General features: G+C 41.7%; 1 protein-coding gene across 1 annotated transcript in view; it reads right to left on the bottom strand.

Annotated features, from left to right (window-relative positions):
- Positions 1–418: 418 nt before the first annotated feature.
- ATP13A4 (ATPase 13A4) overlaps positions 419–25,858 on the bottom strand; it is a 36,972-nt gene continuing 11,532 nt past the window's right edge. Inside the window, exons 4-30 of the mRNA XM_058812187.1 lie at positions 24,744–24,814; positions 24,571–24,651; positions 23,685–23,754; positions 22,732–22,866; positions 22,254–22,326; positions 21,491–21,622; positions 20,150–20,320; positions 19,547–19,704; positions 17,913–18,101; positions 17,538–17,599; positions 16,659–16,809; positions 15,973–16,059; positions 15,153–15,306; positions 14,436–14,547; positions 12,603–12,727; positions 11,642–11,805; positions 10,504–10,626; positions 9,775–9,854; positions 8,940–8,982; positions 8,218–8,327; positions 7,328–7,424; positions 6,537–6,609; positions 5,137–5,311; positions 4,501–4,709; positions 3,466–3,554; positions 1,339–1,419; positions 419–845 (exon numbers count right to left, since the gene is read on the bottom strand). Coding sequence (XP_058668170.1) covers positions 624–845; positions 1,339–1,419; positions 3,466–3,554; positions 4,501–4,709; positions 5,137–5,311; positions 6,537–6,609; positions 7,328–7,424; positions 8,218–8,327; positions 8,940–8,982; positions 9,775–9,854; positions 10,504–10,626; positions 11,642–11,805; positions 12,603–12,727; positions 14,436–14,547; positions 15,153–15,306; positions 15,973–16,059; positions 16,659–16,809; positions 17,538–17,599; positions 17,913–18,101; positions 19,547–19,704; positions 20,150–20,320; positions 21,491–21,622; positions 22,254–22,326; positions 22,732–22,866; positions 23,685–23,754; positions 24,571–24,651; positions 24,744–24,814 — 3,237 coding nt within the window. The 3' untranslated portion in view covers positions 419–623. The remainder of the gene's footprint in view (positions 846–1,338; positions 1,420–3,465; positions 3,555–4,500; positions 4,710–5,136; positions 5,312–6,536; positions 6,610–7,327; positions 7,425–8,217; positions 8,328–8,939; positions 8,983–9,774; positions 9,855–10,503; positions 10,627–11,641; positions 11,806–12,602; positions 12,728–14,435; positions 14,548–15,152; positions 15,307–15,972; positions 16,060–16,658; positions 16,810–17,537; positions 17,600–17,912; positions 18,102–19,546; positions 19,705–20,149; positions 20,321–21,490; positions 21,623–22,253; positions 22,327–22,731; positions 22,867–23,684; positions 23,755–24,570; positions 24,652–24,743; positions 24,815–25,858) is intronic.

Here is a 25,858-nt window from a genome sequence, read left to right as displayed (position 1 = left end):
AGGTTTCCTGGTAGCAATGAGCTAGCAAGAGAGTGCTTCTTGCTCCCATCATGGGAAAAGCACAACGGTGCTGGGTGTGGACACTTCCAGAAAGATTTGGCTGTTTGCAGCTCCTTTCAGCTCTGGAAGACAAGTATTGCCAGAAGGGTTAAAACTTCCAAAAATAAGCAAGACACCGAGTAGCAGTATCTGAAACTCCATTAAGAATCCCAGGGACACCTATGGTCAGCAGCCTCTATTAGCAGTAAGTTCTACTTGTTTTCTCAAAGGAGATCTGCCCAGGGGGGTGCTGCTATTGCAATTAGCTACTTTTCATTTGGAGCATCTCCCACCCTTAGGGACCCCAATAATGCAGTTCAACAGAGGGACACAGTAATGGCTGTTTCAACCACAAATACTTTACCAATATTCAGCCGGCAGCCATCTGTATATGGGCAAGGGGACAGAGGAAACATCATTGTGGCTTTATGTTACTGTAGAAGATTTCGTGCTTCCAGTTAATTTAGATGTAAGCAAGAGCTGGTTACTCCTAGAATGGGAGAGCAGCCCTTCCTCTTTTTAAGTCACTGAGTCTTTTAAGATCAAATTCAACTGTCCTGGACATTTGTTCACTGCAGTTTCTTTCAGAGTGAGTCCTCATTGCTGTCAAATGTTGGATTGCTATGGCCTCCCATATTTCCTTCTACTGTTACTGCCACAGAATCTGAGAAGAAGGTTTCATTCAGAGGTGGCCAGGCTGAGTCCTGCTCCAACACGTGCTGCAGCCTCTTGTAGTGGCTCTTTGAGTGGTACTGGAATGTCTTTTTCAGAAGCAGCCACAGGGGTCTGTTCTCAATGACTGCTTCCTGTAAAGGTAAAAGCAAAAAGAGGGTTTAAGAGGACCTGGACAGCCATTTACTCTTCATCCAGAGTACAAACATGGGGAAAACAGTGGAGACCCAGATCTCCCACCTGCCCTGCTCATCCATGTCCCTTAAACAGTCTTTTATGGATCACGTTTCACACCAACTCCGCCAGAGTTCTTCACCACAGAACTGTGACCAGTTCCTCCTGAGACTCTTCAGGATCTGAGCAGAAAACACCACAGACTGCCCATAGTTTTCTAACCTGGGGCAGGCTTCCCACTCACCAGAGGAAAGAAAAGGTGGCTATGCCTTGCATTCCCTTATCATTCAGATGGAATGCTTTAAGAAAAGGGAGCAAGGGTGAGGTAGCAGCAATTACTCCTGTTTTACTAGATATTCCCAAATTGAGCTGAGGAGGAGGGAGAAAGAACAAGACTTGACAATTTTATCTCTTCAGTAGTGGTGACCAGCACATCCAAGGATGGACACTCACCTCAACAAGGAAGGACACAGCCAGTGTGACTGCAAGCATTCCCACCATGGAGATTCGCCACGTGGTAGGGGTGCAAACGAGCTGGGGGAAAAGCAGGAGAAGCTATTCAGCAATGAATCCACAGTAAACACTGGTGGGCACTTGTGCAATAGAATACAGAATCATTTAGGTTGGGAAAAATCCTAAAGGTCGTTAGGACAAACCATAAGCCTGGCACTGCCAAGTCCACTGCAGTGCCACAATTACACTTCTTTTAAATCCTTCCAGGGATGATGGCTCAACCACTTCCCTGAGCAGTTTGTTCCAGTCTTTAATCCTTTCAGTTAACAATTTTCCCTAATCTCTAGTCTAAACTTTCCTTGGCACAACCTGAGGCCATCTCCTCTCTCACTAGTTACATGGGAGAAAAAAAGTGACACCCACCTTGCTACAACCTCCTGTGAGGTAACTGTAGAATTAAGATCTCCCCTGTGCCTCCTTTTCCTGAAACTGCACAAACACAGCTCCCTCAGCCACTCCTTACATGACTTATGTTCCAGATCTTCAGCAGCTTCATGTCATAAAAGGCTAAACTCCCAAACTGGCTTACCCTGCTGATAAGCTAATACTGCTATTTGTCTTGAGGAATTACTGATAGAGATGTTTTAAATCTATGATGCAGCAGAGAAAACCATTCTTTAGAACTGCAAGAGGAAATCTAACTGCCTTTTTACTTTCTAATATTAAGAAGTAGCTCAAATTGAGTATTTCAGCTCCAAACCCAGTTCCAGCTTCCCAGAGATGGGACTGGTTTTCTTCCTACTTTTGGAGATGCAGTTCAGATCCACAATTTGGATCAGCAGTTTCTCCAGGGCTAGGCTAGTGCAGAGGTTTTTATTGCTACTCCCTCATTTTCTGTTCTCAGTGATTCCAGTGAATTCCCTCCGGACTTCTTGGGCTGAGAGTTTTGCAGTTCTCCCCAAATGCATTTTATCCCCTTGCAGCTGCAGTGCTGAAAAGCGTCCTGTGCCACCGCTGTCCACATCAGGACCATGACTTGCTTTAAAGTGCCATCTCGTGGCAGGTTCCCTAACTGGGTTTGCCTGCTAAGACGAGCTCTGAAAATAGTTACCGGCAACAGCGATAAGTGGGCTGTTTGACATTTAAATCCGAGACCCGGACCCTTTGACTATATTTCTTTTTACAAATTCATTAATCCCATGTCTAAACCGACTTGCTAACTGACATGCAAACATACAGGACTGGAAGGTGCATTATGTTCAGCACTTGTGACTCAAGGCCACTGCTCTGATTGCAAATGTACAGAAAAAACAGCTGTGTGGTGCATTTCATGTTTTGTTCCTGTGACTCCTACAGCAAGACTGTGAGAGTGTCACAGTAGAGGAGGTTAACATCTCCTAGCCTCAACATACTAATTGTCAGCTCCACTGACAACCCTGTCCTTCAGCTGATGTAGATGTTATCCTGCTGTCACGTTTGCACAAGACAACTCCCAGCCTGCATTCTGCCAGATGACAGAAGTCAAGCCTTATTGGTATTTATTAATCAAGGATCAAGACAGATCCTCTCTTGCCATGGCAGCCCCACTATTCTTCCCCTACAATTGTTCTAAACCCAAAACCTGCTTTGGGAAACTACAGGCTACCTAAAATTTAAACAGGGAGCCTGAGAAGATTGGGGACTGGAACTGAGAGCTGCTCTGAGTGCCAACTGGCAGATTTTGGCAAGAGGGCCTTTGTGCAAAGTAGCACAGCTTGAGAAACACAAGAACGTGGTGCTTTATTTTAAACTCACAGAGCCCAGCCCTGTTCTGCTCCTGGCTTCACAAGCCACCAATATACACACATAAGCTTAGTGATGTTATCTTCTGTTGCTTGGACAATGTGCTGAAACAATCAAAATTACAAGTGTGGCTGTCCCACTGAATGCACAGATACACAGTTTGGAGTCACTGTATTTCCAGAAGTTTCTACAATCCCATCATCTAAAATCCACCTCTTTAAATATGATTTGTCTTTAGAGGTACCATATCTCCCTGCAAAAATCTGTGCCTTCTGTGAAAATAATCCCAGTGTGCTTATAATGGACTGGCAGTAGCAAGAAAGTCCCCTTTGGAACAATACTCACATCCATCTTGGAGTAGAGACCATCAATGTCAGCAAACATCAAGAAGAGGCAAATGCCCAGCTGCCCTATGAGCACCAGTATGAACACATCTGAAGGGATAAGAGCAAAGAAAGAAATCCACAGGTTTATGAGCATTCTTAGCTGTTTGCCCTTACTATAGAAGATTGTAATAATTTTCTGTGTTACACAGTCATCAAAAGAATCTTTGAGATATAAAGGAATTTTCAGCAAGAGAAAAATGAACAGAGTAAAACCACAGCTTTGCTAAGTCAAGTGGATATACGTGGGTGTGGGACAAGCATTGTAGCCACAGATTTGAAACACCAAATGGGTATTTTGAACAATTGATTTGACCTTCTATATCTGAGAAGCTTTATAGCTTTCCAGCGAGTGTCTCTCTCATCACAGTATATTGTGATTCAGAAAAATGACCAGGATATAGCCTTGATCTTCTTAACATGGTTAGGAATGCTGCCTTCAACTTCAGTAATGTCAAGACTTTGGTCTTGATCAGGATCTAAAGAGTCTAAGTAATGGAGAAACTAATGCCCTCTCCATCTGTAGGTAAGTGTTCCAATGATAAGTAAATTCATTTTCTCTTCAGCTGGCATGCACTGAACTTCATCCTCCACCCACTCATTTGTGTTTTGCCTTGTTCTGGGACACTGATGACCCACTTTCCTGCTCTCTACAAGGAATGTCCCCTCCTCACTATTACTATACTGAAACATCAAAGCCATGAAACCTGCTGCATTATTTTAACTCTTCAGTAAAAATAATAGAAAAGAGCTGAAGAGAGTTTTGTCTAAGAGCATGCTGCAGTATTTGTCCCAAAGAGAAAAAGAACAGCTCTTCCATGACTCACTGCATTTTCTGGAACTGTCACAAACATATGTGCTCATCTTCCCTTCGCATGACAGCCTCTCTCCTGATTTTTTGGCTGACATAATTTTGGTCAAGTTTAATTTTCCCCTATTAAATGGACCTCCTAATATAAGTTGACTTATTTTTCATTTCTTCTCTCCCCATACTTACAGTTGGTGTAGATGGGTTGCCTGAAAGGCTTTCCCTTGGAAAACACTAGTGCTACAATGAGGCAATTGATGGTACTTAGCAGCCACACTGTGGTGTTTTCATAGCTCTTGAAGCCATTGTCTGTTTGCTCATGGGCTACATCTCTCACCCCGTGGAGGCCCAGGCTGGAGGATGAATTCCTCTCATGGGTGTTCACTGACAGGCAGGCACTGAAAAAGAGTGTCACCCTGCTCAGGGAATGATCATTGTCCTGGGTATCTCCCCCAGCTTCCACTATTCACTATCAGGAATCTTCCCTCACAGCCATGGCATAGGTTATTGGCAATGCCCACAATCTCACCACTCGTTGAGCTTGCGGACCTTGTCAGAGCTTGAGCTCAGACCTGGTCTCTCCTGCAATCAAATCCTCCCCTCTGTGCTCAGCAGAAGCATTCTCCCCACAAGAACTGTGCATGGCAGGTCACTGGAGAGCTTAGGGACCTCAGGCAACACTGGTTAAAGTGTTTGCACCCTGTGGGCAGCACAGCGTCTGCTGCAACTGCTCATCAGGCCTGCATCAGCTGATCAATAGCTTCACACAGACCTGCCCCACTAGGTCAACCCTGCGGTATCCAGAGTCCCAGAGAGGAGTCCTACCTGTGTATATCAGTCTGGGAGTACCAAGGCTGCTCCTGGACCACCACAAACCCAAAGATCTGCATGCTGAGGCTGAAGAGGATGTTAAGCACAACAGAGAGCAGCAGTGGGGGTGAGATGAGCTGGCTTGGAGGCCTGTAGGGGACCAGCTTTGGATAGGCACGTGTGAAACTCACTGAAATATGCACAGATGTGTTTACTAGTGTGTCCACAATACAAGCAGTGATGATGTGTAATACTGACTGGCACTTTTACAGTCTGCAATATTCTTAATAAAACATACAAAGATTGTATCAGGTACAAAAACACAGAATTGTTTTCTTACGAAATCATATTGACACAGAAGAGGTTAACTAATGTCATCTATCATGAGGTGTTTTTGAAAAATAAAATGTTGGGTTTTTATTTTATTTGGCTACTGTCAGGCCCAAGATTATGATCATATACTTATGCTCTTCTCTTTCTGTCACTTGTCAACTGTGGCTTGGGATTTTTTGCTGCCCATGATCTCCTCATCCTTCTGAACTAAACATCTAACCAGGTTATTTGATCTGGAGAAGGACAGCATTACCTCACACAACAGGTTTTCCTCTGCTCTTAAGTTTAACAAAATGATCCAACTCAAAGAGTTATGCACAAAGCTTTGATTCCACTGCAGATAAACTACTTACAGCACTGTAGCTTTTGGCATGCAGTGTTGTTGTGGCTGACCTTTTAGGCTTGATTTCATCAAAGTCTTTTCCTGTTGTCTGTGTTCCAGCAAGGATGGAACATACCAGGATGTGGTTTTGCTATATGCTTTTCATGGCCCTGTCCTTGCCATTCCTACTTCTTTCCCTGCACTTATTCTGTCTCAATAAAATTGTCTTCCTCAGGACTGGCTTCCCCTTTTATTCTTGGCTTACAGCTCCCTGTTCTGTAGTGTCTGGCATCTGTCGTGTCTTTCTTCTCAATTTTCACTTCTCTTTTCTTTCAGGGCTCGGGTTTACACAGCTTCAAATGTAAGCTGATAAAAACTAATCTCTACTTTTTCATTTGGGCATGGAGTCAGGTGTCTTCTTAATCTGCCTTGCTAAGTCAACAGGAAACTGCCTGAATAGACTTTCCACTGCACTTGGTATGGGTTTACTCCTTGGTCCTAAAGATAGCAGCCCAGTTACCAACAACCTACACGCTCAGCAAACGCACGACTAAGTAATTCCCATATTTAGGGCTCTTCTCAAACAAGACCCCTCTTTTACTAATCCAAACATCCTGTATTCTACATAGAGGAAGTTTAGTCTGCAGAAAGCTTGGTCTCCTTTTCTTCCTTTCTCTATCTACAGTTATGTATTTCCAAGAAGGAGAAAAGTATTTGAGATCATTCTCTCATTAATACATAGGATGTCTAAGGGGCTTACTTGTCACACCAATTACAGTGGTAATAGCCAGATCTTGGAACAAAAATTGGTAATTCCCAAAGGAGTTTAGTTGCTGAAAAGAGGAAAACAAAGAAAAAAAAAATCACAAATCAGACATTTGCCATGGGCATGTTTATATTGTCTCCAGAAAGCCGTATTATATCCATGGAGCTCCTGCTCTGTTTGTTCTGAAATGCTGCTCTGCAGATAAGGAGACCACACCTTTCACCACCCTGCCAATAGGTTCCTCACCATTGGTCCTGTGGTGAATATTTTCATTTTGCACATTGTTTGGACTAACTACACTTTCAGTTCACTCCAGGCAATAAAAGAGAAGAATATTTGAAGAGACTGCTTTCTCACTGCTGGGTTACTTCTGAGCACAAAGCCCTCCTCTCCGTCTGGGAAAAAGCCATGCAAAAGTGGTTTAAGGCACTCCAGGGGATTTGCTTACTGTCAAGTTAATTCATGCTTTAAATGCTGAATAAATTGTAACAGCATATGCTTACACCAGATTCTTCCTTTTCACAGACATATGCCCTCATCCAAAACACCATTCAGTATCTCAGCTTTCTTTCTGCCCAGCTTGGATCTCGAGCCCTCTAGCTGAAGTTAATAGGAAGAATCTTGCCAGTTTTCTACTGGAGGGCTGCATGATCACACCACAGAATTTTGCAGCTCAGGTAAAGGTAAATCTCCATCTCCCAGTCTCATGTGGCTTTTATGCCCTATTTCTCCTACAAAGAAATAGAAGCTTATCCACTTCCAGCCAACGTGTTCCCAATACATACCCAGTAAAGCAGGAGAACACCAAGGTACTGAATTATGCTGTACAATGCCATGTACTTGAACATGCAGAAGGAAGTGACAAGAGCAGCACGGCCTTCCCTGTGTGAAGATATAAGTAAAGTACAGCAATTAGGTGGTGGGTCTGTTCTGGTGCCAGTTCTCCCAAAAGGCTGATGAAAAACAAGGCAGGTGTCACAATAAGAGAGGCCTTTACCAGTATCTTGCTGGGAGGTGAAATAAATAAAATCTGACCTAAATGAAAGTAAAATTTTCACTTACAGTGATCTTGCCCAATGAAATGGGCTTGATTCCTGTCACCTGTGTTCTGTAGACTACAATTTACCCCAGCAACTTTTTCTGCTGACATTAAGAGTGTAGGTACCAAACTGTATGAGAGAAAACTTAACAAAGCCAAGCAGCTGCTCATTGAGTTCAGAACTAACAAGTCTTTTCCTCCTACAGTGAGCATACAATATCCAGTCAGGATAATGCTCTCTTCCTGGCTACTCAAACACCCCAGAAAGGAAAATCAGGATCCTGGCATAATAGATGCCACATTTTACTGGCATAGGGTATCAGAGGTAGAACCTAAAATTCATTTACAGGTTGGCTGGCAGACATTTGATTCAGCTTTATGGACCATTGTTCTTGTTATCTCTTTTGCATTTAAAATATTTTTGATGACATAAAGCTCAACTGTAAATGTCTTTCTCTTGTGATAATTAATGTATCTTAAAGGAATTTCAGATAGGGACTAGGCAAATGGCAATTTCAAGGTGAAAGACTTTTTTAGATATGCATATTGTAACTTGATGGGAACACCCAAGGCTAATGTTTGAGAGGAGTGGGAGCTTCCTTCTTTATGAAATAGGCAAGAAAACCCCATACTTACCTGATTAGCTCTGGAACACAGGCTATGCTGGGCATTCGGGATGTGAACGGTGAAGCCACAGACGCCTCCTGCTCCGACAGGGATATCCCTGCATGTGCCACTTTCAAAGCCTGAAAGTCACATTCCTCCTCAGAGCTCACCAGGAAGACACAGCATCTTACATGTCAGCCAAGTATTGACCCGTTATTACAGGATGTGTTCTGGGACAGCAGTCCCTCTTCACTCCCTGAGTGTGCTCCACCCTGAGGGCTCCTCCAGTGAGATGCCAAGTCCAGGGAAAGAATGGGGATGAGAGCATGGGAAAGTTCATTTTCCACAGACCCCACAGCCATCCACTACCTGCTGCAAAAGACTCAAATAGTTCAGACTCAACCCAAACTTGTTTGGCTCTACCTCCTTTTTTAGCACTTGTTTGTTCCCACACTTTATGCAGCTAGTCTGGGTTCTCTGCTTGCTCCCCCCAGGAGAATCTTCTGGTGGTTTTTTGTAAGGAAAATGAACCAGCCTTTGAGATAACAAACTGCAAAAATCTCTGCCTAGGACAGCTCTTGCATGGTAAGGACCACACAGTGAGATCAGGTCTAAATCAATACTGGTGATAGTACAGCTGCTCTGTGAATAAGTGGTACACCCCATCTCCAGCATGTGCTCAGTTTGGAATATTCTACTGGCATTGCATTAATTTCTCATTTTTTAAATATACTGTAAAAAATTTCCCTTACCCCACAGTCATTGGCTCCATCTCCACACATGCCCACAAAGTAACTAAAAAATAAAGTGATAAGGCAAATGAGGAATCAGACCCTGCTCCATGCAAGTAATTTATGCAAGTCATACAAGATTTTTGTTAAAAGCCTTTCTAGAAAGTTAAAGCCTGTCTGGTCAGACAGCAGTTGAGATGCTCACAACTGCACACACCAGGTTGATAATCTGAAATGCTCAAATCTAAGGCTCACCTTGCTCTAGGACAAGTCCTAGGGCTAGCTATGTGAAATAAGGGTGAGGGTCTTCAAAAGACTTGGGAAACATCTGAGCAACAGGAAACAAGATGCTTGTGGTTTAGAAATATATCTACCCCTCTCTCTCTCTCTCTCTCTCTCTTTATATTTATTTATTTATCTATTTCTATCACTGTGACTGTGAACAATCCAGACTGCCCTGACACATTTTCTAACTCATCACATTGAGCCAGCAGTAGCACAGTAAAAAGACAGCAAGCTCAGAGAAGCTGCAGTGCTGGGAGAGATTCTTATAAATCTTGAGGAAACAAGTGTCAATCCTTCAGGCCCAGAGAGAAGTAAAGATGAAGGATGATATGAACAAACAAAATCCAGGACCATGGAAGTATTTGATCTTTGACAGGTTGCCAAACCAGAACTGAGTTCAGTGCTGCTTTTTTAACAGACTTTTGGAATTTAATTGCCAACTTGCAGATGTGTGAGTGTTTCAGTTTTGTGCAGTTCCATGAAACTCTATGCTAAACAAAAGCTAGCTCTTACTAGACTCTTTACAAGCCTTTAAATTCAACAAACACTTTCAAATTCATTAGGAACTTACTCCAGCTTTTGAAATTCTTCTACAAGACTGGATTTCTGACTAGGAGACATTCTAGCAAAAACTGTTCCATTCAGCAAGAGCTGTAAGGAGAAAAATAGGAAATTATTTCTTAAAAAACTTGAAGTAAGTGATTTCAGTAATCATCTGAATTAAAATCACCAAATAGCACAATTATAAACAACTGATTCTACACTCTGAAAGGAAAGAAAGGCTGATGATCAAAGGTAAAGGAGATCTTAATTAATATTTTGAAAAAGTAACAATGACAATAAGGACAAGAGACCTAGCATGCCATTTGAGTTACCTGATGAACACAGATTGCCAGGTAGGGAGTTATAAGAAGAGAATTTGTGAGAATTCATTATAGTCTGTCCATGGAACAGACAAGCTATGCTGAATTGCACCATGTGTAATATCACATTTTCTCCTGTTTTCCAAAACAGATCAGAGTCAGTGGTGTGCAAGGGGTAGGGATTTAGACATAAATGTTTCAAATTCTGTCCTCCCAACTTAAGGGATGCCTGCTTCTCTTATGTGCAGAGAAAAATACAGGGATTTTCAGATCCTTCCCCATATAATAATATCAGAGATTCATCCAGCCTATAAGTATTTCAGTGTTATAATTGTTCCCAAAGATGTCCTGATACAGATCTCTTCAGCTAATTGTACCAGGACAATTCATATCTCCTGAATGGCAAGGGTATTCCAGTTACATAATCCAGATCTTACCTTTGGAAGTAAGTGCCTGAAATGGTGTGCTACAATTTGGTAAGATTTTCCACTCATGGCAAAGTGATACTGGCCTGATTTCAATGCCAGCCTGATTCCTGGCTCAGTCTGAGCGTCATCCTCCTATAAAATGAGACAGAATGAGTGCTGTGCCCAGGCCCTCAAAAGCTACTTTGCATTTACACAGAAACTACTACAGACAAAGTAAAGGGCATACTGTGAAGAGGGTACTTCTGAAGGCTCTGGGAAACTTGGATTCAAGGCCTATGGCCTTTGATTGGATTTGTAAAGGGATTGAGGCATATAATGCCAGTAATTTCAGTGTTAACTGGGTTTTTGTTGCATGAGTTCTATCAAATGAATTGTTGCATTTGGTAGAATTCATGCAACAGTGCAAATCTGGTGGGCTGCACTGGAAATGAGAGGGACTAAAGCCAGCAGATGTGCACCACATCTAAGGAAGTCTTTGTGCAGTGAAACACAAGGCAGAAGTTGCTCAGGCTGAGGAACCACTGCAGATATTCCCTGCCATCTGCCTGACTCTGTACTTGCCAGAGAAGGCTCAGCACCTTCAGACCAACTCTTCAGGGAGAAAGTAACTAATCTTTTTCCCAGCTTCTCTGTGGAGATGCTTGATGAAATAAATTTCTTAGCCTGGCTTGCCTATGATTCACTGTGTACATGCAATTTCTCAACAGTGGGTCTGTGTTTTAATTCTGCAGGTGTGGGAAGTGCTAACACTCTACCTGCTTGAACAGGGCTGGTTCATTCAATGCAGGTCCACAGATTTTAAGTCCACATCTATCTCATCAAATTTGTCTTGCAGGAAAAGCAAGCACTTAAACTGGCATCAGCCAAGCATGAGGGCTAGAGACAAATCTTTCTGATATTTCTGCAGAGCTGGTCTCAAACCCAGGTAGGCAGTTAGCAAAAATGTGTTCACAGGATAAAATGTTAGGAAGTAAACTCTAGGGGAGCACATTTTTATAAAGATCCCCTCTCATAAACACTCTTCTAGCACATATTCTGCTGGTGAATGGCAGTTCTCTGTTATACTACCATAAACCCACTCCTTGTTTAAAGCATTCCATCCTAGTTTGTTTTCCTGCTACACAAAACCAGCTTCTGATATGCTCACCAGGCTTCTGTAATCTTCAATTTTGTTTTCTTCTAGGGATTTCCAGGTTATAGATGCTGAAAAAGATCCAGGCCCTTCGTTTGCTTCCACAAGAATCACTCTGTGTGTTGGAGCTATCATGCCAGCATTTTTGGCAACTGTTATAGCTGTCTGAATGTTGTCCCCTATAAAAGTCAAAGAAAGTGTTATCAAAACATTTCTGCAGTGAGGAATTGTTTATTCACTAGCCTGAATTCTAAGTTTTCAAATATATCCAGAAGAATTATTAAAATTTCAGTGTCTGTGCATAAGAAAGTTTTTTATAAAGATTAAACCTTTGCAGATAAGGTTTGTCTCAATCAATAAACATATTTTCATTTGAAAAAGAAACATTTTGATCTGGACATGAAGTATTTTCATATTCAGCTCAAAGAAATCCATATGGCGTATGTGCTCCTAGATTATTTGTTTCAAAAGGGGTTCAGTGCTCTGTTGCTGCTGGTATCCTTGGTTCTCTTTGATTGGCTTTGGTGTATGTGGGCTGAAAGGGGTGAGGCCCAAGTGTTTGGACAATGGAAAAACTTGGGGTTATTTTATCCAAACCCTGGCTTGGATTTGGATAGAATAGCCCTTCAAGAAGAAGAAAAAAGATAGGCAGGCACTGGTAGGCATGAGTTAACAGATGTCAAAAGGTTTGGAGATTTGTCCTGAGCATGCATGCCCCATCTCTGCTCATTTCAGGAGGCCCTATCAAAAAGGGATCTTCCATGACAAGCCTTTATTAGAATCAGACATGCCCTGGTGAAGTTGCCAGGGACATCATGGTTCACCTTATGTCATTTTTAAAACACAGATCCTTCTTGGATTAAATATCCATGCCTTCCAACCAGTGGTGCTGACAACAGAAGACTTTTCACTTAAACATTGTTGGACTCCCTGTGTGGGTCAGTGACCACAAAAACAATGCACCTTTTTTAGATACCTGTGACCATAACACTCCTGATGCGGGCAGCGCTGAGCTCTTCCAGAACAGGCTTTGTGTCCCTCTTTAATCGATTCTCCATTATCAGCAGGCCCAGGAATGTCAGATCAGATTCTACCTCCTCCCTAACAGTTAAAAGAAGACAGACAGATTTAATTATTTATTTTCCCTTTATCACCATTGGATTTGGTGATAGCCAGTTATAACTATCAACCATCCCATCTAACTCAAAAGAATTAAAGTAATTTGTCTATTTTCTGCAGACCCAGGATGTTTCTGTTTTGTGGAGCTATTTCAATACCAGCAGTGCTAATTCAGTACCAGAACCCTGAATTTCCTGCAGGACTCCCAAACTGTGGTGGTCTGATTCAAAAAGTCCCTGCACTTCTCATTTGAGGACTGTACAACAAAGAAACATACCTTATTTAATGTGTCTGCTCCTCTTGACAGTGAGAGCAAACAGCCTGTGGCAATTTGTTTTCCCCAATTTCCTCCAATTCTCTTTTCCCCTACATTTTTCTTTTCACCTGTGCTATTGCTTTTTTACAGTTGAACATATGTCGTTGAGAACAGAATTGAGTAGACACCCCACCCCTGAGTCATGAACTAGAGGTCTCTCAAGGACACAGGTTGACTCTGAAGAACCTGAAAAGAAGAAAAGCTTTCAAGTATTCATTTTAGACCCCAAGGAGATGCCAAACACTTGCATGGCAGTCAGAATAGCTGAGTCAGGTGGTGCCTGAATGGTCACTGCTTTTCACAAGCTTTCTTCTTTGTCTTGGCAGCATAAACATCACACATGCTGTAACTGCATACGCAACTGCAAAATCTGGGCCATTTCACACACCTTTGCTCTTTGGGTGGAAAGGTCTGTTATGACACCTGTGGCAAGATTTATGTAACCACTTGCACTCTACCTCAGTATCATCAGCCCTTTCAGCAAAGCAAAAAACCCTGTGAAAAAGCAAGTGAGCCTCATCTTGATTAGGACCTGTAGCTAGTAAAGACAGAGGACATCTCAGTACCTGCAGATATTTCAGAAGTGGTGATTCTGGAGTATCACATACAAAAGCAAAAGGCTTTTGGAAAAAACTATATGGATTCAAGTGAGAAGTGCTCCTTTGTAAAGCAGTTTTCACAAAATTAATACCTCAAGCATAACAGAAGAGTTTGCTAACTTCAATAGAAGCCAAACAGGGTAAAACTGAGAAAGCTAAATGAGTCAACTAACAGAACAGCAGAAGACAGTTTGCTCTGGGCTTTGTGGTTTTCAAAACCCGAACCCTAGGCAGAGCAGTAAAAGCAGCCTTGGGCCGAGGCTGGTTCCAAGGAGAAAGCTGTGTGGGAAGCCATGTCTTGGCAGCTCTGTGTTCCCCTTGGCATGCCTTTTCCTGCCTTTGACTGAGTTGGAGATCACTACTGGGGGTCATCTACTTTCTTTGCTGAATTGAAGAGTGTGGGTAAGAAAAAAAATTTAAATACTTCTTTTCAGTTGAAAACATGGGTAAATCTGCAAGGAGACCCGTGCAAATGATGGAATGAAGAGGGGGCATGTGCTAGTGTTCAGAGTGTTATAGGCTTATGCTTCCTATGTTAATCCAGAGTTTCGAAATTGAATAAATACGTAAGGATTCTGTGCATGTGCCATAGGAGTGCCCTCTATCTTGTCCCAGGCCTATATCCTGATTTAAATCAGATTCCCACTGGCCTGAATCTAACAAAATTCTGTACTATGACTCTGCTCTTGGCAGGGGTGCTGTGGTGATGGTGCTTTGTGAGGCACCCCTGGCCCATGGCTGAAGGTGGCCAGGAGCTGTGTTTTTTATGGCTTACCTTGTCAGAGCAGCAGGTGGCTTCCCTGCCTGCAGAGATTTACAGGCCAGGCCAATGACCCGAAAGCCCTGGGCTGTGTAGAGCAGGAGCTTGCTTTCAAAGTTTGATGGGACTGTGCAAAAGAGGAAAACACCATTTATCACAGCATTGAACTGCTGTCTAATGAAAGGAAGCTTTGTAGCATGGAAGGTTTATGTCCCAGAGGACCTGTAAACCTAGAGTCTACTGATAGGCCAAGCATGTCAAAGAAGGGAGTTTTTGTTCAAAGAAAGGAAATTTTGTTCAATAAGAAAATCTTTGCCTCTCTTTTATGACTTGGAACTTCGGTCCTAAACTGCAAAGACCTACCTTCTTCCAGGGTGTCATGAAGGATGTCTGCTTCTCTAGACGCCTTCCCAAGATTTGGAGAAAAAAACCTCACTTTTTTGAGGGAGGCGGAGCTGTAGACAACTTTTCCAAATATTTATTCTGACAGGGAGTGTACATCTTGTATAGGAGTTAGTAGTTACTTTTATCTCTTATCTCTCTCAAAATCCTTCTTTGTTGAGAAGGGCTGTGTGAGAGATTAGCCTTAGACTTGGAAGACAACAGAGACACTTTTCAGGCTTTAGTATAAAGCCTTAGACAGACATCTCATTTTGGCCTTCAATTTCATTGCACCATCCAAAGTCACTTATACATATCTGTTTCTAGGATGCATTTATAAATGTTTGTTACCTGTTTCTGCTCTGCACAGCATGGCCACTGTTTCAGGAGCCCCTTTTGTGAAGGCCTGTGTGTCCCCACCAATTTCCTGGGCAATCACAGACATTCTTTGCAAGGCTGAGGAAAATGGGAACTGATGTAAAATGGTAATTCCTTCCACAGGGGCCTAGGAGAAAATCAAGTGGATTACATACTCTAGCAAGGATTTTAAACTCAGACTGAAGGATTTTAGGTCTGTCCTTTGGGCCATAGTAAGAAGCCAACCATGTATAATGGGCCAATTTGTCACACTTAGAAATGACTGGTACATAAATATGAGATTAAATTTGGGCAGAAATATTTAGCTTAAACAGTAGGAAAAGTTTGTTGACAATTTTAGCAGACTACAAAATGTAATTTACTGAAAGGAATTTACTAGTCCTGTTTCTTTAATAAGACTCTTAAGTCTCACACTGGTCTTGCAAAGGGAAAATGGTTGTCAGAGAGTGTCCCACCAGTGTTTGTCACCAGTAAGGGTCTGAATCAGCCAGCAGAGTCCACTGCATTCCCCAGTCAGCTGAGTTCAGACTGAGTCTCAAGCCATGAGGACAGGCACATCCCTGAGCTGGACAATCTCTAATCCAGCATCCCCTTGTTTCTGGTGTGAGCAGCAAGCTCCCCCAGGCGTCTGTAATCAGACAGAGCAAGGCAATCTCTCTGCAGGCAGTACAGGAAAGACTAAGTGGGGAAGAGCTCTCTTGGACAAGGACACCCAAGCTTTCCTACACTGAAAGGTAACCCTTACACTGATGGTCTAACTTGAACATGGATGTGACTCTTGCAAGTAACTTACAGTGGTGGCTTGAAGTCCAGGTCTAACAACAGTGGCATGTGCGGATCCTTGACCTTCATTCTGATGTCCGCTGGAATCATCTATCACCTGTGTATTGAAAGACAAAAATATTTCAGACTGAAACACCAGTACAGCTGAAAGGAACCTCAAGGATCCACTTAGAGCTTTTCCTTGTCTCTAAACAAGGTATCTTATTCATTCCTGGGAGGGGTCTGTCTGATGTCAAACTAAACACTTCCAATAATGGAAAATCCACAGCTTTTCTTAGCAATTGAGTAGAAAGCCTCACCAGGTTCACTAAGACACTGCTGTACCCTTGCACAGCAAATAGACAATGTCCTCTCACAGACAATAAATCCTTTATTCATTACAACAGAATTAAATAAAGGAAAATCTTTAGATATAACGTAGACTCAATGAGAAAATAATACACAAGGATTTGTATTAATGTAGAAAGCACTGCTCTTGGAGTATTCCACAAATCATCTGGATTTTTTTATCATCACAACATGATTGTGAGGAACAAAAATATTTTTTCATTTCAAAAGAAACTCAATTATTCCTGTTTCACAGGCGTTATTTGACAGAATTCCTGAGTTTTTCATAACTTTAACAGATGTCTGGCTAAACCTGAGATGGCAAGGCAATCTCCCCACTGTTTGCACAACAATAAGTCACTGCTTTACCCAGTTAGTAGCCTCGAACATTTTCACATCCAATGGGTCTCCTTGGATCTTGCCTTCCCAAACAATTAATGAATGACAAACTGCCAGTGCTTTGAACACTGGGCCCCAAGGCAGGCTGTGGTCTGCAGGGAAACTGTGAATATTCTGAAAGCTAAAGCAAAAGAGAGCATAAAAGTTACCCCCAGAGAACACCAAACAACATAAGACTAATGGAAAAAAAAATCCTAAATTGGGGGGCAGTTAAAATCTCATCCTGAGCCCAAACCACATGGGTGTTCTGGGGACTTTCCTCCCACATGAACTGCTTTTCATACACCTATAAAGGCTGGGATACACATGCTCAAACCAGGTGTGTGATGTCTAGTTAGGGAATCCAATGGGATGGAGAGAGGAACAGATTATTATAAAATATCTTCCTTGAGGCTTGTGCAAAGATTCTTTGAGTTCTGAAGCCGATATAAATTTGAGCAAGTCTGTGTATGCACATTTCTGGAAATGTAAATGGGCAAAATCAAGGTGACTGAAAGAACAGAGTGTCAGTCTTGTGGGTAAGAGTGACTTCCTGTCATAAAGGGTTGGGGTTGCACTGCAGCTTTGAGATCTAACCCAGGTTTTCAACTGAACACTGTCTGCCCAGACACACTGTGCCAAATGCTGGCAACAGTGGCTGTATCTTTTCATCTGGAGCAGGACCCCTGGGATAAAGCAAACAATTCATTTTCCAGAGGATATGGAAAAGAAATTTAAAATCTAAACATGGGGAACTCCAACTGCTTAACTGTTTAACAATAACTGTCTTCCAGATTTGGTCCTTTGTCTAGTAGAAGAATCCAATCACTAAGCAAATTTAGATGCCATTGGTGTGTCAAGGAGCCTTACCAGTTTCTTTCAGAGGGCAGCAAGCCCCAAAGATCCAGACCATCTTCTGTTAAGGTGCCAGTCTAAGTTAAAATGTACATTAAAATTAACTTCCCACATAAGAGCTCCAATAGAAATGAAAAACAAGAATTATTTTAAGAAGTTACTGTTGAAAAAATACCAGCATGGTGCAGAGCAAAAGTGCTACCAGACAATTCCTAGATTACAAGAAAAACAAGAAATTGCCACAGCTTCTGTTCAGACAAGAAGAACTGAAGTACAGAGCACTGGTAATTTTGTTTCTAAAATACAATGGAAATGCTCATCAAACCCCAGCCTCCCACTCCCAGCAAAGCTCCATCACCAATGAGAGCATAACCACCACACAGCCATTACTTTGTCAAAGCAGACAAGGTTCAGCTGTCCACACATGTTGATCCTCTGTGGGCTGATGCAAAAGATGCCCTTTTTCTTCAACCTCTGCTGGGTATAAATGATTCCTGTTGTCAAGGCAGCTGGCAGAGCTGGTGGGACAGCAATAGTGATAACATCCAAAGCCTTCTTCACCACTTCTCCTGTCTCCTCCTGACATAATAACAAGGACAGTTATCAGGAAGAGAGTGGCAAGAAGTGCTGCTTGCACTGAGCCCACTTCATTGCTCCTCCCCTCCTCTGCAGGTGCTCCAGGCTGTGCTGTTTTCTGCCCGTGGTTCACCACATATTCATCTCCATAAGAAATTAATAGGCTTGATTTAACCAGAGGCTTTAAAGCCTCATCACTGCTTAAGAGCAGCCTCCAGGTTTTCATCCATTCTCTATGCAAACAAACCTGCCAGGTTCACAGCCTCCTCCAAAACACATGTGTTCAAACATGCCAGCTAGATCATTGCACCCGCAGTCAAACCTATTTTCCCATGACACAGCACACAGGAATCTGCTATTTATATGGGCATTTGTCCAAATGCCTATAGGCACAGCTCTGGATTCCATGTTAAGGTGACAGGTGAGACATATGGGATGGTGCTGAAAATGAGGGCAGAATGTATGAGCTAATGATTTCTTCTGACCTTATGTTCTAGGAGTTGTGAAAGAAAATTGCTTTTACCTGCAGGAAGAGGCATGGAAGTAACAGTTACCTTTGTAAAAGCAATCTATAATTTGGGAGCTTAGAGGTCAGTGTAAAACCGACTGCCAGGACGCTGAGTGTGGACACCGTTATTCTGGGCAGTTGATGGGAATGTTAAAGAATTGAATGCTTTTCAAATTGGGGTCCCAGGACTGAGACACTGCAAACTAAAGCACATTTGCAGTTCAGAAGTACTTGCAAACCATCATAGAGATCTACTATTACTACTTCTGAGCTTGGGACTTGACCAAAAATCATGCTGTGTTTGATGTGCTGAATTTCTGTCATGTTCTGGCTCTCCCTTCATTGCTATTGTCTCAGACCACAGAACACACCAGTTTGATCATATGTTGTATCTATTTTATGTTAGAATCAAGTACTTACCACCCACCTTTAGATAAACCCTCACAGAAGAGAAAGCATTTAGCACATCCTGTGATTCAGGCTTAAAAGATTGACAAGACAATTTCAGCAATTGAGATAGCATCAGCATGTATTTTACATATTACAATGGGGAAGTTAAATTAAAAGAAAAAAGGGAAAATCTGCAAAGCAGACACAAGAATATGTTCTTAAACACACTTTGTTTGATATCCTAAGGGGAAATAATCTTCTGAGCCAACTGATTGTAGATTATGCCTCAGGAGAAAAATTATTCAAAAGCTGAATTACAGAATCAATCTTACAACTCATGACTTGGACTTTACATTGGCAGATAATTATCATGGCATGAAATGATTTCTTGAAATCTTCTGAAAAAGTTCTAAATCAATTAGGATTTAAAATTTCCAGAACTACTGTTTACAGTGTATAACTGTTCTCCCATTGACTTTGATGCACGAGAATGAGTGAACTGTTTTAAAAGGGTTTCAGGTGAACCATTTCTCCTGCATTAATAACTCACCCCATTAAGTGCAAATACACACACTGTGTAGATCATTCCAATGGCTGCAAATGCTATGAGGCACATCAGGAACCGGAGGGCATCCCTGTACAGCTTGAAGTTCATGGGTTTAGGGTAGAGAATGGATCTCACCAGATCCCCCTTGGCTGTGTTGAAACCTGGAAAGACAAATCATTCCAAGGGGAAAATATTTTTTTTAATTCTCTGCAAAGAATGAGGGGCTTCAAAATTATTCATAATTTCTGCAATTTATGAAAGAAGGCCCAGGTGTTTCATTTTAGTGTATGTGACCTTAGAAAGGAGTTATTTTTGTCTTAGGGGGAGAAGGATTTTTTCCTATCTTCCTTAGAGGGAAGGATTTTTTCAATGTCTTAGAAGCAAAGCAAAATTCTTCTTTGTAATTATATGCTGGCAGTTTTTTAGAAGTTATGCCAAGCAAAAAGAAACAAAGCATAATAACTTAGCCCAGCCCAGGATAATGATTCTCCATCTGTCTGTTGTAAATATGGATTAGTGCCTTTAACTTAATGTGATTTGATACTTTGTCAGAGTGTTCCAGTGGAAAAATCATGGAAGGAAAAGTGAACTCAAGTGTTGACTGACCAGTCTGCAGCACCACAGCTTTCACTACTCCTCTGTTATCTGCCTTGGTCTGGATGACCTCTGTTCCACAGAAGAGGACATGTTTTCTGTAATCCTCTGCACAGTACACTCTCCAGGGCTTCAAATTATCAGCTTGTGGTAGGTGGATCTTTGTTACTGGAATACTTTCTCCTAGGGAAGATAAGTTCAGATGAGGAAAACTGCAGTACACTTAATAACAGCCTGCTGACTTTCAAATAAGTACCCAGACATCTAGATAGTAAGTTAAAGGTATTTACTAGAGAAACCAGTTCACAGAAATTTTATTTTTATATTTTGACATCTTCAGAGTGAATAGAGCTTAAAGCCTAGGAAATGATCAGACTGCTACAGAAGAGTTTTCCTCTGCATCAGTACAGCTTAACTTCAGTAAGTCTGAGAACTGAAAGCAGTCCAAGGACTCCAAACCCTGACTGTAGATGTAGAGGCTTGAAAAGAGGCCTGAACTGGTATTGCATGACTACCTTTGAATGGCCACAAGTTGTTCACCTAATTTGAACCTCATGTGCAGGTCACTACACATTCCCCCAAGCAGATGGGAACATGATATCCCCTATTCTCCCTCTCTAGTAAAAGGAGAGCCTTGAGCTCAGTGCTTGACAGGTGACAAATAGCCTATTTATGTCAGACAGTAAGGTGAAGGAGAAATGTTTTGTGACAGCTGAAATTTTCTAAATGAAACGTGTTTCTGGAATTTCTCATTTACATGAAATTTCAGAACTGTCAGTTTCAGTTTGATTCAGACCAAGACCAAATTTAAAGACAAGAAATGGAACTGTGACCTCCTCCTGCACCAAAAATCCTGCTTTCCAGTAACCTCTCCCACCTGGTGTGTCCTCCACTGCTATCACAGGAATGTGAGGCTAAGTGTCTGGAGGGCTAAACAGACAGTCCACAGGAGATGTTGCAGCAATGAGACATCCAGTAAGTGACAGAAACCCTGCAGTCAGAGTGGACCATGGGCCCTGTGTAGGAACAACTCTGCTTCATATCCATTTTCTTCTCCTGTTCTGCTCACTCCTCTTCACTGTCCGCTCTTTCCCTTCCAATCAGATCACCTCTTCCTAAATGTTGCACCCCATGAAGGTAGGAAAGGATAAATTGCCCTTCCTAAAGTCTTTAGACAATTAAAAACAATTCAATCTCTATTATATGGAACAAAAAGAATCACCTTCTCAGCCAGCTATGGACTGTCTCACAGAAAGGGGTGTGCATGATAACTCTGTCTGTCCTGTGTCACTGGCTGAAGCCATGGGGCAATGAATGGTGTTCAGGTGGCAAACCTGGGAGTGATGGCTGTACCTGTCAGCATGCTTTCATTTACAGTGCACTGCCCGCTGACCAGGATGGCATCGCAAGGCAAAAGGGTTTTGCCCTCTTTCAAAATCAGCAAATCTCCAGGAACAAGATAGTGTGATTCCAACTCTTGGAAACCTGAAAATGAAAAGTAGTGCAAACTTTGTGCTTCATATATTTCTCTGTAGCAAGGGGGAAAAATACAAGGAACTAATTGCTAAATAGAATTCTTTGTAATGGCTGATAAACAAAGGACCACAGTAGGACCTATGTATACAACCTCTGATATTTAAGAAATGCCTAGGCATCAGTTCCAATTGTAGAATTCCTCCTTATCTACCCAGGATCCCAACCACTGGTTACTGTTCCATTTCACTGACCTAACTGAAGAGCCTTGGATCTAAATTTTTTTATTTGACTTCATCTCTTTGGATTGTGCTCTAGAGACCTTTACAATGAACACACTTTGCATGGAGCAATTAGGTGGACTCACAGCCATTTAATGGGTATGTTGTTGGCTATGTCAGCACTGCTTTAAGAAAAATTACTTCGTTTTCCTGACAATTTTCATCTAAGGCTGCAGTCAATTATTAATATGTTTGATATGCCACAATGCATTTCCAACTCAAATTAACTCTATGTGCAGAAGTGAGTTAATTGAGCTGAGAAACAGATGAAAACCATGTTAGAATAAATCTGTTACTATACGTTTTATGTAAATTGCTATAGAAACAAAGCACATTATAAAAAAGAAGTAAAGAGGAGTCACCTTCCTTATTTCTGCAGACAGTGACCATGATGCTGTTATGAGACTCAACCAGTTTGTGCAGTTTAATGGATTGCTATAAATTAAAGAAGAACAAACAAAATGTTACATCTTACTTACATGATGCAATTTGTCCACTAACAATCACTTCCTTCTGTTATTTGTGGTTATGAGAGCCTTCAGAAACTGGGCTCCAGCCCTACCAGGAACTAAACCACCAGAGAGAAAGAAATCCCCCACCCTAATTACAGAGAATGTAACAAAATGTTACCAGGTGAAGCACTGGAATGGGGAAGGGAGGATGTGGGTAAGGTACACACAGAGATTATGATGACTATGAGGCCAGGCCATTGCACCTGCTGCTACACAATGTCACAAGACTAAACCTCTGAGTAAGTCTTGTAGCTCTGTGTGCATGTTGTAGCATGCTGGCCTGTCCCAGATATTAAATCTGCCTTGTGGAAAATGTGAGGTGTCTCACCTTTCTAAGATCATATACGGTCAAAAATATTGAGAGGAGAGACATGAATATGATGGCAATGGCATACTCCATGTAATCTTCAGCAAACCACAGACACACACTGAACAGCTGGAACACGTAAAATGGATTTAGGACCTGTTTGGAGAGACAGCAGTGGTAAAGAGCTGGCCACATTTAAATGGCCCAAATATACTCAGACAGTCCAACCTGTTAGAAAACATCTGGAATAAAAGACATTAAGTATTGTGACTTCTGACTCCCTTAGTAATTTTCTCAGTAGTCACTTTAGTCTAATCAGATTGGACCATCTTCATCTGACCGAAGGGACAAATAATATGGACCAATAGGATATTACTTGGAATGTGAATGACTCAGTCCCATCCTTGTTTTGTTTGCTTCTTACAAGAAATGTAACAAAGGTGAGAGAAGAGCAGATTGTGCTGTGAGCATGGAGCTCACATTCCATAAGCACACTGCCACAAACATCCTGTTTAGGCCACCTATAGGCTGTTCCTGTTTGCAAGAGATATTGGTGCTTTGTGTGGTGCTGTGCCCAAAATTATGAGCTCATTGGAGCTCTCTGCAGCTATAGGTATGTACCAGCTACTGCTGTTCACTTAACCTCTGTTAACTAAGAGACAGCCATTGTCTGGAAGGTTTGATCTCCAGTGCAGCTTGGAAACCTCCAATGGCCCCCAGAGGGCAAACAGAATGAGCTCCCAGGACACAGATACATAGAAATACCAAGCAGACACATAGGTAAGGAGATGGAGGATAGGAAAAAGGGAGAATGAAGGAATTTACGATGATTTAATAGAACAGCTTTCAACAGGATTTGAAAAAGAAATGTGTTTGAAGAGTGAGTAGTGGGAAACTAAATCAGATATAAAATCAATTATATGCACATATGGTCTCCCAAGCAGCCTAGAATAAAAGCAACAGAAATGCTTAACCTCTTTGATGAGTAGTTTCCAAATAGGGATCACTGGAACATCAATAGTGTTTGGCCCACAGATAACTCTCCTGTACGGGATAAAGATACATCACTCACAGATAAAATAGTGACAGTGTCACCTCCTCAAGAAAATACAGATTTCAGTAGTCCTGAGAGCATCTTTTGATCCCAGTTTAAAGGCTGGGAGTATATTTTTTCAAGAAAAGAAATTTAAATATCCCTACAGTGCTTACATCAGAAAAGATGGCTGTACCAGTGACATTTACTTATGCACACAAGAGGTGCAACACAACTTATCAGGCAAATGTTTTCATCATACAAGAATTACTTTGAGAGACCATAAACAAAGGAATTCTGCATCTAAAACTAAATGATCCAAACCCAAATAATTTTGCAAAAAGTTAAGAATTATTGGAATGTAAGATTTAACATGAGCTAAGGTCAGGAGCTGGATTTTCAATATTCAATCAACTGAAGATTGTTTATTTCTTCGCTTCATAAATACATGTTCTGTAACTTCCTTAATAATACAGTAGTTTATGAGAATAAGTTCAATGACTAGAACTAGTTAATTTGGAGCTCCAGTGAAGAAGCAAACACACAACTTATCTGCACTCTTCCACAGAGACTTAGTTACAGGACACAATTATTTCCTGATTGAGAACAATAACAAAGATGAATATTGAGATGCTTCAAAAGCTTTGACAAGGAATAAACAACATTCTCTAGCCCTTTTCATTCAATATTTCCATGCATGGCTGTTTCATCTAAAATTACGTGCATATTAATAAATACACAAAAAACTCATGGGAAGTGCACCAACTGATCACATTTACATATCTTTGAAATCCATATGTTGAGTGTTCACATTTTACAATGATTACCTGACATTTTGTTCATTGCAGGTGAGACCAGAACCGAATTTATCATGTATAGCTGAGCAAGTGTAGTGATCTTCTAGGACTCTAAAATAGAAAGGGAGAATGTTCCTTAGGATGTTATTCACAAAGACAATTGACTTCTTCAGAGACTTGTGCAACCAGTGCAGTGAACTCACCCAACTTTCTGGAACTGTTTTGCACAGTCATTCCAGACATAGCGGATTTTTTGCACTTGGATAGTTTTCACCTGGAAAACAAGACAGGGACAACAAAGCATGCAACACGGGAAACAAAAATACTCTGAGACTTGCTCACAGAGCTCAACTGGGCATCCTCACTGGGGTCAAGTACAAATCAGGGAAATTTTATGGGGGCAAGGTGGGAGAGAAGACAGGATTGCATTCACTGACACCCTGGATGAATTATAGATTGGTATCCCAAATCTATAAATCGGGAACAGTGCAGGTTCCAGAAAGCTTTACAGATCTTTAGGTCAAGCAAGTACAAAGCAGTTTTCTTTCTGAAAAAAGGAATAATCTTCACTCTGATCTCACAGAATGAATGTAAGAGATCACTGATGCCATGGTGGCTACACAAGCAGCTGAAAAAGCCAACAGCTCCCTTGTCTTCTGTCTAGTTTCGGGGAAAGCAGGGGCCTTTGGGCTATGTCCAAGCATGGTGCTGAGTCCTTCAGCTAAACAGATGTGCCAACAGACAAGAAAGGCCATCCCAGGATACTGAGTCACTGCTAATGTTAAGCCCTTGCAGAGCAGTTATCCATTAGGAACACACGCTGTCATTTATAACTTGCAAGAGGAGTCTGTCCTGTCTAGCACAACAATAACAAAGCCTATTAGAGATAATGGCACGTACTATCAGCTGGTAGAAGGCAGGGATATACACCTGTACACGAGTGATAAAGAAATCAGCTCCAGGGAACTCTCCCTGCCCAAAGCAATAAGCATTATTATAGGCCAATGAAATCTAGACTCAGCTCATCCACCAACTCAAAATGGAGTTATAACCACAGTCATTAACTTAACAAGAGGTCTGAAGTTAGGATTTTATGCAATAGGAGCTGCAATATCTGCAATGCTAAATCTGGAGTGGAAGCAAGGGACTCAGCTCCTTGTCAGAAGAAGTCCTTGGACAGCTCTTGGGCACTTGTGCACTCAGGTAACTTAAATGGAAAAAACACTTTGAAATTGAATTATAAGCAGGGGCTTTTGAATTGCTAGGGAAGGAATAAATTGTTCTCTCTTTGCTGCTTTGAAATCTGGTCCTTTCTATC

This window comes from Ammospiza caudacuta, chromosome 11 (genome assembly GCF_027887145.1).
Source record: "Ammospiza caudacuta isolate bAmmCau1 chromosome 11, bAmmCau1.pri, whole genome shotgun sequence".
In the NCBI taxonomy this organism is placed as follows: domain Eukaryota; kingdom Metazoa; phylum Chordata; class Aves; order Passeriformes; family Passerellidae; genus Ammospiza; species Ammospiza caudacuta.
Note: the sequence above shows the minus strand (reverse complement) of the source record. Positions and strands in the feature narration are given on the sequence as shown.